This window comes from Myxocyprinus asiaticus, chromosome 16, assembly GCF_019703515.2.
Source record: "Myxocyprinus asiaticus isolate MX2 ecotype Aquarium Trade chromosome 16, UBuf_Myxa_2, whole genome shotgun sequence".
NCBI lineage: Eukaryota > Metazoa > Chordata > Actinopteri > Cypriniformes > Catostomidae > Myxocyprinus > Myxocyprinus asiaticus.
This window is the reverse complement of record NC_059359.1, coordinates 1475001-1487500: the sequence shown is the minus strand read 5'-3', so window position 1 is coordinate 1487500 and position 12500 is coordinate 1475001. Positions and strand designations below refer to the sequence as shown.

Here is a 12500-nt window from a genome sequence, read left to right as displayed (position 1 = left end):
CAATTTTGAGACTTTCAGCCTAAGAAACTACTGAAATATCACACACAAAATTCTGATTTGACATTATATATCTCTGGGTGTAAATAAGGTGGTTCTGAAAAACTGGGTTTGTTTTGTTCCCAATCATGTCAACTGTATCTGAGAAAAATGTTCTGTTGATACGACAAAGCAATCAAAAGTTATAACATTACAAAAATAATTTATCAGTGTCCAAAAACATCTCCAAACAAATAAAACATAATAATTGTACATTAGGACTAATTACACATGCAAACACAACAATGACTAAAGGTTTGCATAGCATGAAGACATGATTTTAGTAATGAGATTTCACAGAATGAGTTTCATTCTGTGTCATTTGAGTCATCATTGAGTCTGTGTCATGTATTTGGCGCCATCTCCTGGTGGCCATATGTAACATTGTGCTTCATGTGGATTATCTAATGATCTATGCATCTGATTACCTTGTGTTTGGACTTGTTTGAAAGATAATCACCTCCTCTAACTAATGGTATGTGATATTTTATGTTTCGTTTATTTTTTGTGAAGTTATAAGCAAAAATGAAGCATATAAGCAACACCAACATAACTGTCAAAGATATATACTTAGCTATTACTTGCAGTGTTTCTACTCTTTGAGAGCTTTCCAACAACAAATGACACATGGCTATTTTATAAGTTTGATGTTTTTACTGATTACAATAATATGCAGAGTGCACTTTTTTTTATAAATTATAAATTTCAAAGCAGTTTTGGTCATAATGCCTACATGCATTATAAAGTAGAGCTTCTAAGGTTTCAAACGATACCTATTTTGTGTTGGTCACGATGTAGTTATTAATTAAAGAGCATCTCTAAAACGGCAGGTCTTGAGGGGTGTTCCCGGTATGCAGTGGTTAGTACTTGCCAAAAATGGTGCAAGGAAGGACAACCATTGAACCGGCGACAGGGTCATGGGCGCCCAAGGCTCATTGATGCGCATGGGGAACAAAGGCTAGCCCATCTGTTCCGATCCCACAGAAGAGCTACTATCGCACAAATTGCTGAAAAACTTAATGCTGGCCATGACAGAAAGGTGTCAGAAGTGGTCAGAGCGCCCATGCTGACCCCTGTCCACCGCCGAAAGCGCCTACAATGGGCATGTTAGTGTCAGAACTGGACCATGGAGCGATGGAAGAAGGTGGCCTGGTCTGATGAATCACGTTTTCTTTTAGATCATGTGGACGGCCAGGTGCATGTGCGTCGTTTACCTGGGCAAGAGATGGCAGCAGGATGCACTATGGGAAGAAGGCAGGCTGGCGTAGGAAGTGTGATGCTCTGGGCAATGTTCTGCTGGGACACCTTGGGTCCCGGCATTCATGTGGATGTTACTTTGACACGTACCACCATCTGGCACCAACAATCATGTCATGATCCAAATCACTGAGATCACTTTTTTCCCCATTCTGATGGTTGATGTGAACATGAACTGAAGCTCCTGACTCATATCTGCATGATTTTATGTACTGCACTGCTGCCACACAATTGGCTGATTAGATAATCGCATGGATGATTGTTGCTGCCAGACACTCAAACTGAGCACTCTGAAAGCCCTCAGGAGCTCCAGAACCTCAAAGTTCAGTGAAGGAATAACTCAAATCTCTCTCTCTCTCTCTCTCTCTCTCTCTCTCTCTCTCTCTCTCTCTCTCACACAGAGAGACAGACCTGTTAAATCAGCCTCCCCTCAGGAGCAAGAGCAATCTGCAGTGAAATTTGTCTTATATATTGAATACACATTGGGAGGAGAGGGCAAGACCACAACATCAAACATCAACCGTATGGATCTCTGAGAGCGGGTCACCTTCATCTGACCACATGCATGTTATTTCCAAACCTGCTGAAACTGGATGTGTTCACTTCGGTTCTGATCGGTTTGGGGCACCATGCACTCTTGTGAAACACTTTTGGTTCACCCAAAAATAAAACAACCAAAACAACCACAGAATTACATTTTCATAATGACAAATTAAAAATGTGTATGCATTTTGCATGGTCCTGGAGCTCCAGCAACATAAGTATGGATGCCGTTCAGTGCTGTGAACAGTGTTGAGTGTCCCAGTGCAGGCTGAACTGTGCTCTGTGAACATCCCGAGCTCAATCTACAGCCGTGTTTATTATTGATGTCAGGTGGAGAGCAGGGGACGGAAAGCGCTGACATACCACAGCACACGATGACAGACGCCATCAAGAAAACATGTTCAGCTGCATTCTGATCCCTCAACAGAGAGAGCGCCAATGCTGAATATGTGACAGGGAAAATTAACAGTCTACAGACATCTTGAGATGTAGTGGTGTATTTCCTGTTTGCTGTTAACCAATGGTGTGGTTCAGCGGTTAAATATATGGGCTGGTAACTGTAAATAAACTATTGTTTTCTTGAACACAGCCCCTGTTTACACCTGGTATCTAGAAGCGTTTTGGGCAATTTGTTTAAACAACGTTTTTCTTTATATATAAAAAACGGATCCAAAAAACTGAGATTTGTCCACTTCATCCACACATGCGGCGATGGAAGAAATTGGTTGAAAACACATGTGAGCACATTGGGCCACCTACTCACCTGTCAATCAACCACTGCGATTGTAAATCACTGTGGTGACACTGGCCTGAAATGCCAATGGCACCAAAGTGCCCCCCTCTTTTTCGTATCTCTGGCATTACCAGCGGGCAGAAGGTCAGGGAACTAAACAACAACCACCCAGACACACTAATTAATTTCCCCTGCCAGAGATGAGCGGCTGATTTACTGCAGATTCACAGATCAAATCTCACTGCGACGCGAATGAATGCAAAGTTAGGAGAGGTCAAGCCGGGTCAACTCAAGTCATCTGTGTAGAGCAGACACAAGACAGGCTAAAAGACACATGTACTTGCCTACAAATGGTTCACATGTTCAGGTCACAGAGGGCAGAAATAGGAGCTGTATGGGAATAAGTCAGTAAGTTCATCTCATTCGTCCGAGCAGGCTTCGCAATAATTGAGTCCTTCAAATCCCAGATACACACACACACACACACGTTTGTTTTTTCATGATGGGGACTTTCAGTGACTTCTATTGTTTTTATACTGAGCTAATGATATTTCTATCCCCTACCACTAAACCTCACCCCCACACAAACATTTCTGCACTTTTACATTTTTATTGAGACATTATTTAGCATGATTATTAAAGGGATAGTTCACCTAAAATGAAGAGTCTACATTTACTCACCCTAATGTTGTCCCAAACCCATAAGGTGCAGCAGGGCCCACCAAATTTTGAGGTATTAACATTTAATAACTTTTAAATGTATGTAGCAAATGAGAGTCCTTGAAAATGTCACATTTATTTCTAGACAAAATACTTTGTTTTCAGTTTTGTTTGAGGTGATTAAATCAAAAGTTCTTTTTTTTTTAACCCTTTAAGCACGTCAAAATATTAAAAACTAGTCTTGACCAACACAAAATAGGTATCATTTGAAAGCTTAGAGGCTCCTATAGACATTTTAACCAAAACTGAACAAGTGCTTTGAAATTTGCAGACAAATCAGAAGTGTTCCGTTTTGATCATTTATATAAAAAAATTGCACAGTGCTACTTATTGCAATCAATAAAAACATCAAACTCATCAAATATCCATGTGTCATATGTTGTTAGAAAGCTCTCAGAGTAGAATACAACCAGCCTATTTGTTTTACTCACAGACAAAAATATAGAGAGTAATTGCAAAGTATATGTCTTTGACAATTATGTTGGTGTTGCTTATATGCCGCGTTTTCACTTATAACTTCACGAAAAATAAACATAACAAAATATCACATAGCATTACATAGAGGAGGTGATTATCTTTCAAACAAGTCCAAACACAAGATAATCAGATGCATAGATCATTAGATAGTCCACATGAAGCACAATGTTACATATGACCACCAGGAGATGGCGCCAAATACATGACAAAGACTCAGTGATGACTCAAATGACACAGAATGAAACTCATTCTGTGAAATCTCATTACTAAAATCATGTCTGCATGCTATGCAAACCTTTAGTCATTGTTGTGTTTGCATGTGCAATTAGTTCTTATGTACAATTATTATGTTTTATTTGTTTGGAGACGTTTTTTGGACACTAGGATAAATTATTTTTGTAATGTTATAACTTTTGATTGCTTTGTCGTATCAACATAAAACTTTTCTCAGATACAGTTGACATGATTGGGAACAAATCAAAAGCAGTTTTTCTGACCCACCTTATTTATACCCAAAGATATATAATGTCAAATAAGACAAATAAGAAAAAAACAAAGTACATTTTTGGCTAATGTTTTTTATTATTATTATTAATTTATTTATTTTTATATATTTTTCGGCAGTTTCTTAGGCTGAGAGTCTCAAAATGTGTCATCTATATCATTAAAATATTTATATATTTACAATGATACCAAACACTTAATCCTCCTTGCTTTTTTTTTTTTTTTTTTTTTTTTTTGGTCAAGTTATAAACCTTTCATTTTGGGTATGCTACTGAAACAGGAAATCTTTAAGAACACAATCAGAGCTTAAAGGGTTCATAAATGTCCAACACGTGAAAGCATAGTCATTGGGATAAAAAGCTCCCCCTTGTTGCTGGGGCTAAAGCCCACATAAAAAGATTAGATTTGTAATGAAGAATGTCTAAATTGGGCTCACACTGACTGATGGAGATATCTTTAATCATTAGTTAGACTTCTAGTAGCAATAGCCATGATTGCACATGTAGGTAACTATATGCATGCCTGTGTGCGCGCGCGTGTGTGCTTTCCATCTCCCTTTAATGCGAGCAGACAGTTCAATTCTAATGTCAAATAGACTAAAATGAAAAGTTCACTGTAATCGCAGCACACACAGCAGTGCTGCCTTTTTCCTGCAGATAGATCTGTCCATATTCATATAGTAGACTGAAGCACAGGTAATCTTCACATGTGTGACAGCTAGTTTAACACATTTGCTCCAACCTGCCTTCTTTAATAATTCTTTAATACACACACACTCTTAATGTAAATGCTCTAGTTTCATATAAAAATAGACAGGTACATTTTCTAAAGAAAATGTGAGTGGTGTTTGCCGTGGAAAAACTCAGATCAAAAGAACCCACCCACATGTCTGAACAATATTCTGGGGTGGTTGCTAGGGTGCAGTGGGTGGTTGCTAGGGTGCCACTAAACTTGCCTTACTGTCCAAAGAGAAAAGAGGTCTCTATGATTTTCTGTTTCAGAGATATGAAACCTCTGCTCCATTTCAGTGTTAAGTCTATGGGATTTTTGCCTGTTTTTCGTCTGCCAGGCGAACGTTGTACGTCCAATCACTTATAAAAGCAATAGCACACTGTCCTCATTAAGCTGGTTGATTTGACACCCCATTTATGGGTGCACGACAAAAGGAATCAGAAAAATAATAATTGAGGAATAGTAACAGTGGCACCTTTCTCAAGAAGAACCACTAATAATCCAGTATATCATGTATATTACAGTATAATATTAAATATAACACTGGGAATGTTTATCGGCTGCCAATATTTATCAGCCAATAATTGACCAATTTAAAACCATCGGCGTATCGGTAATAAGCATGAAAATGCAGATATGATTTATAATTAATTAGTAATAACTTTGTAAAAACTCTGTGAATTTAAATGCACAATCCAGAAATAATAATAGCCACAATATGTAGAAGGGTTGGCACTCTTAAGAACATGCAACATTTATTTTTTATTCTGTCTCGTTCTCATGTTAATAAGGAAAAAAACATCATAAATGGACGTGACAGTTGTGAAAGCGGCACTTACCTATAGATCATATGATGAGGGAAACCATCTAAAACACTTTGAAACCAGCGGACTTTGACTTCTGAGATATCGGTATGATATCCATTAATGCTGCACGATTGACTGAATTAAGATTGAAATCACAATATGGCCTTGTGCGATTATTAAACTTTAAAAGGCTGCGTTTCTGCATTCAGCGCTTCAGTCAGCTGTGTGAGCAGGCGGCGCCCTCTAGCGGTCTGAACGGCATTATCCATTATACCACTATAATACAACATTTAAAAGGGGTTTTGTTCCTCTGATTTAAACGTTTACTTTTTTTCATGATGTGGTTGACATTTCCGTGGAATTGCTGAACATATGCATAGTATGAATTTGTAATGTTCCATCATATACAGTACATACATATAAAATATTAGTTGTTTTGAACTGCAAAAACAGATGTGCAAAAATGGTTTAGAAGTACAAAATAACCTTTTTTAATATCAATCATCATGTTATCATATTCAGTTATTTTTACTGTCAGACATATTTAAGACAGCCATAATAAAGGATAAATAGAAGATAAAAAGATAATTTATCTTCTATTTATGTTTCATACTTTTCATATTTCTGGGTTTGGACCGTGGAAGTAAACTATAGCAGGTTAAACGTCTATAGTGGTTAATGGGAGACCACAGAAAATATTGTTGTGCTCTAATCTGCTCCGATGGCAAAAGAAAAATCCACTATTTTTTTTATTTTTTTTTTATCCCCTTTTTCTCCAAATTTGGAATGCCCAATTCCCACTGCTTAGTAGGTCCTCATGGTGGCGCGGTTACTCACCTCAATCCGGGTGGCAGAGGACAAGTCTCAGCTGCCTCCGCTTCTGAGACCGTCAATCCGCGCATCTTATCACGTGACTCGTTGTGCATGACACCACGGAGACTCACAGCATGTGGAGGTCCGCGATCCACACACAACTTACCACACGCCCCATTGAGAGCGAGAACCACTAATCATGACCACGAGGAGGTTACCCCATGTGAACATAAGGAAGGATTTCTCTCAGATTTGGCATGTCACGAGTGTGTGTCAGCTGTGCATGATGGCATCCAAACATGTGTCACAGCGGATAATTAACCTAGACTATAAATGAGTTTAGCTTTGGCTCAAGACAACCAAACAAAAGGCAAAATAAAAAGGCACAGAGCCCGACTCCAACAACAACACAACAATTAAAGATTCCACAGCGCCGTCTAACTACTGAACAGCAACACATCTCTTTTCAGAAACAGAATGTCAAGTTGAAGGTCAGGTATCGATGACCCCACTCTTTATCCGCAGAATAAAAGCAGGCTGGCCTTTGGAAGAGCTTAATGAAGGATAATCTCTAAAAGATGGATGTTTCTCCGAGCAGGTTTAAGTACGGATGCAGCATCACCTGGACGCCTGGACTGACAGTGTGTAGGTCATCGTGAGGGAGGAATTTGAAAACAAGCTAGAAATGAAAATGTCAGTGTCAGCACCTCAGGAAGAGAGCTGCCTGACACGTCGACTTTTCCATATTTATCAAATGCTCTCCACCTGACAAAGAGAAAACGCAAACAAAAAGCACCAGCCAAATCCTACTCAGGTGGAGGGGAAGTTGTGTGTTGCTCTTATTTGTGCTAGGATCTCAGACGGAAATGCTCTTAACTAATAATTATACGATTTTCATAAATACATGTGTTTCAACACCAAAAACAGCACTTTTTTAGCAGTTTCAGCGCAATTTGAGCGAAGTGCCCATAGACAGCAGTTCATTTCTGGGCAACCAAAAGAACCGGGAAAGGGCAGGGTGGAGCATTTATTTGTAAACAGTAACTTCATCTATATGAAGAGTGGAACTGATGTTTTCTGAAATCGCCCCTTTTATGTAAATTTGGATAGTGCCTCATAAAGGGCAAAGGGCGTATATCAGTGCTGCACAGACATTTTTCCCAGAACGTTCTTGCGACCCGGTAGCAACTCTTCCACGTCCCGGTATTGGGTCACGACCTGGGGATGGGGGACCTTTGATATAGATTATGATACATTCTGAGACTCTCAACCTAAGAAACTGCTGAAAAAATTAAAAATAAAATAAAATAAATCAATAAATAAATGTACTTTTTCTTATTTTTCTGATTTGACATTATAAATCTCTGGGTGTACATAAGGTGGCTCCACTGCTTTGGTTTTGTTCCCAATCATGTCAACTGTATCTGAGAAAAATATTCTGTTGATACAACAATGCAATCAAAAGTTATAACATTGCAAAAATACATTTAGCATAGTGTCCAAAAGCCTCTCCAAACAAATAAAACATAATAATTGTACATAAGAACTAATTACACATGCAAACACAACAATGACTAAAGGTTTGCATAGCATGCAGACATGATTTTAGTAATGAGAGTTCACAGAATGAGTTTCATTCTGTGTCATTTGAGTCATCATTGAGTCTGTGTCATGTATTTGGCGCCATCTCCTGGTGGTCATATGTAACATTGTGCTTCATGTGGATTATCTAATGATCTATGCATCTGATTATCTTGTGTATGGGCTCGTTTGAAAGATAATCACCTCCTCTAAATAATGGTATGAGATATTTTATGTTCCGTTTATATTTCGTGAAGTTATAAGCGACAATGCGGCATATAAGCAACACCAACATAATTGTCAAAGACATATACTTAGCTATTACTCGCTATATTTTTGTCTGTGAGTAAAACAACATATATCATATTGCTATTTTATCAGTTTGATGTTTTTACTGATTGCAATTATATGTGCAGAGCAAAATTGTTAATAAATTATCAAAACGGAACACTTCTGATTTGTCTGCAAATTATAAAGCGTCTGTCTCCCTTTACTCTTATTAAATGGAAAAGAGCATCGTGAACATTCTGCCTAAAATCTCATTTTTGTGTTTCAAAGTAGAAAGACGGTTTGGTACGACATGAAGATGAATAAATGATGACAGAATTGTAATTTTTTGAACGCTGAAGAGCCGTTCAGATCTGTCAGTTTGGCCATCGGCCATCTCTGCAGCACTTTCTCTTTGTTTTCGGGGCGAGAGGAGGCGGCGCTCAGCCATATGAGCAGACGGCGAGTAATTTTCTCAGCGGCAGAGCGGCGGGCCGATCGATAGAGCTGGTTTTCCCTCGTTCTGTCATTCCCCTCTGTAAATATGTCTACCCACTGACCCTCACAGCCTAAGGGCTTCAGTATTACACACCAACGCTCTATTCATCACAATAATTGTCTGTATGAATTATTTACCTGACCGGGAGAGTGAATATGAATTGAGTGTTTCTAACCATTACTCTCCAGTTCAATTATCAGAGGCGGGCATTATGGGAAATTACAGCAGAGGAGATTATAGAATTCATGAGAAAGATCCCTTTTAAATATGTATGAACGGCAAGAGTTTATGTGTGTGTGTCCATATATATACAGTGGGCTCAAAAAGTCACAATAGAAGTATTTTCACTAGTGGTCTCATACTGTATGAACAAGATTTTCTGATCCAACATCAGCAGGTGCACAAACACAATTAATACCCTCATGGTGTGGTGGGTGACCCAAGGCGGGACAGAGAGAGATAATCAGATCAGAGCCGAAAACAACGAGAGACACTTACGAGAAATATCCGCTCCAGCTGGTCCTGAATGTCCTTCATGCCCGGGAACGCCGCCACTCCCTGAATCATCTCAATGAAGATGCATCCGACACCCCTGAAAAAGAGCAATACATTTCAGTTAAAAACTGTGATTAATAATAATAATAATAATAATAATAATTTGAAATTGAACCATGTTCTAATTACTTAAAAATCAGATTGAAAATCAGAATAAAGAAACAGAATTGGTTTTTCATGACCTGGTAAGACTTATTTGATTTAGCAATTATTCACTGAACACAATAAATAAGAAAATCCAATCACTGTTTTACAAGATACCCTTTTTATTTCCAAATGCAATTTGAATACCATAATTACTGACATTGTAAACATGTAAATATTATATTCACACATACTGTATAAATGGACAAAATGTAAACTCTTATTTTTTGGTGGTTTTGTGAAAACATTTCAGAGTTTTAAGTACTTCAAGAAAAATAAAATAAAAGACTGAAGCATATGTTTCTCTTTGTTGAAATATTTATTATTTTAGAGCAGCCTTGTTAAGTGTCTTCATACATCAACACATCCCGTCCTAAACGCTCTTTTTATTTTGTTTTTGATTTAGGTTCTGTTTATCACTTTTTGTGTTCATCTTGGTAAAAGAAAGAACGAAAAAAGACAAAGAAAAATTAAACAAAGATAAGAATGTAAGAAAGGAAGAAAGAAAAAAGAAAAAAGAAAAAAGGAAAAAGGAAAAAGATAAGACAAAGAAAGAAAAAAGACAGAGAAAAATGAAACAGATAAGAATGTACGAAAGGAAGAAAAGAAAGAAAGAAAAAAGGAAAAAGATAAAAAGACAGAAAGTAATAAAAAATAAAAATGAAACAAAGAATGTAAGAAAGGAAGAAAAGGAAGAAAAAAGAAAAGAAAGAAAAAAGGAAAAAGATAAAAAGACAGAAAGAAAAAGAAAAACAGAAAGAAATAAAAAAGAAAAAAGAAAGAAAAATGAAAGAAAGATAAGAATGTAAGAAAGGAAGAAAGAAAAAAGAAAAGAAAGAAAAAAGGTAAAAAGAAAGAAAAAAGAAACAAAGACAGAAAGAAAAAGACAGAAATAAAGAAAGAAAAAAGAAAGAAAGAAAAATGAAACAAAAATAAGAATGTAAGAAAGGAAGAAAAGAAAGAAAAAAGAAAAGAAAGAAAAAAGGAAAAAGATAAAAAGACAGAAAGACAGAAAGAAAAAAGAAAGACAGAAAGAAAGAAACAAAGATAAGAATGTAAGAAACGAAGGAAGAAAGACAGACAGACAGGCAGGCAGACAGGCAGACAGGCAGACAGACAGACAGACAGGCAGACAGGCAGGCAGGCAGACAGGCAGACAGGCAGACAGGCAGACAGACAGACAGACAGGCAGGCAGACAGACAGGCAGGCAGGCAGGCAGGCAGGCAGGCAGACAGGCAGACAGGCAGGCAGGCAGGCAGACAGGCAGACAGAAAGAGAGATTTTTTTTATTGGAGGATATTTTAGCCTGTTGATTTTGTAGGTTTTCTTCTTACTATATTGCCATTAAGTCTATGGCAGCCCACAGAACCGTACATAGGAAAATGACTAAATTTGGCACACTGATAGGGGTAGTCATGAATAGCGCCCCTACCAAATTTGGGGTCTCTAGAACAAACTCTATAGCGCCACCACCATGTCAAATATTCACTTTTGTGTGTATCTTGAACCGTTTGCTCTAGAAACAAAATCTTACATTAAAACTCCACCCATTACAGTGGCCGCCATCTTGGATTATGTTGTTTACAATCTAAACCTTTCACGTCCTTTAAACTTGGTCTGATATTCCCAAACAATGGCTCAAAATAATCTCCAGGCTGAGCAGCACAGATCTGACTTTCACTTCATTTTGATTTTTGCAGTTGTGTGAAAGTTACAGCATTGTGAAGTTAACGAGGTTGGTGTGAAATTGGATTTAAAATTCTGTGTCTCTGGATTACTTGGGTCATGAGGATTTCAAGGATACCAATTTGTCCCATATCAGCCATACTGCCTCTCCTCCATTTTGAATTAAATGAAACTTTTTTATATCTTTTGAATGCGTTGTGCGTCTTCGACATCAAGTCCTGAGGGTGCCTGAGCTGTTTAAAGATAGCACACCTATAGTTAAAAGATATCCCACACTTGTGTGCTGCTCTAAACTCAGCTTGTTAAGCACTGTACCATCATTCCATAAGTCATGGGTTCGAATCCCCACCTAGGCTGGTTTGATTTGTCTTTTACTGGAGCTCTTTGTACTGTACTTACTGAATGGTTGCAGGGCTACTTGTATTTTTGATTTTCATCTTTGTTGAAAAGTTACATCAATATGAAGTTGATCATGGTAACCGCTGTGTTTGGCTGTGCTTACTGTCAGCATGGTATGACACTCTGGTGGCTGTCAACCACGAGGCAGCATGGTTCGGTGGATTGTGCACAGAGCTGTAATATGGAAAGGTACAGGTTTGAACCCTGCTTGGGATGACTTTTACACCAGTGTGCATTTGTAAAATACACCATAGCACCTCGGAGGGTCCTTTAGGTCCTGTAGGATATTAAAACAATATAGGTCATTTAGGGGCTTGGCCCCGTTATTGCTGCTTGCAGCTATATTTTACTTTTTTAATTGTGTGTACTGCAGAGTCAGAAATAAATGGGGGCTCACTGCAAAAATGCCACAGAAAGTTAAAAAAAATGCCCCCATAATGAATTCCTCTATTTAGGCCTAATCGTACATATTATTGTAAGTGAGTTGATGAGTTGATGTTGATTGAACAGAATACTAATACTTTGGCAAGATTTGTTTTTACCATGAGAAAGTGAGGTGTGAGGCATGTTTAAACGAGTGTCAGGATCCATTTGTCAGATAGATATTGTTTCCTGACACATTCACTTTCTACTCCAGTGCACACTTACTAGCCCCATAGTGACAGGATCACGCACACACACACACACCCCTCATTCAGTACTGTCAGATGTAGAACTCAACTGTCCTCTTCAGAATGAGTTCATCCA

The 12500-nt window shown here is 38.0% G+C and overlaps 1 protein-coding gene across 4 annotated transcripts in view; it reads right to left on the bottom strand.

Annotated features, from left to right (window-relative positions):
• The window catches only part of LOC127453655 (cyclin-dependent kinase 14-like), a 334552-nt gene that overhangs the window by 175480 nt on the left and 146572 nt on the right, over window positions 1-12500 (bottom strand). For all 4 annotated transcript variants that reach the window (XR_007899434.1, XR_007899433.1, XM_051720217.1 and 1 more), the window contains one exon: window positions 9467-9560. Coding sequence is in view for 2 of the 4 variants with exons in the window: in XM_051720217.1 (XP_051576177.1) it covers window positions 9467-9560 (94 nt within the window). In the remaining 2 variants the exon portion in view is untranslated. The remainder of the gene's footprint in view (window positions 1-9466; window positions 9561-12500) is intronic.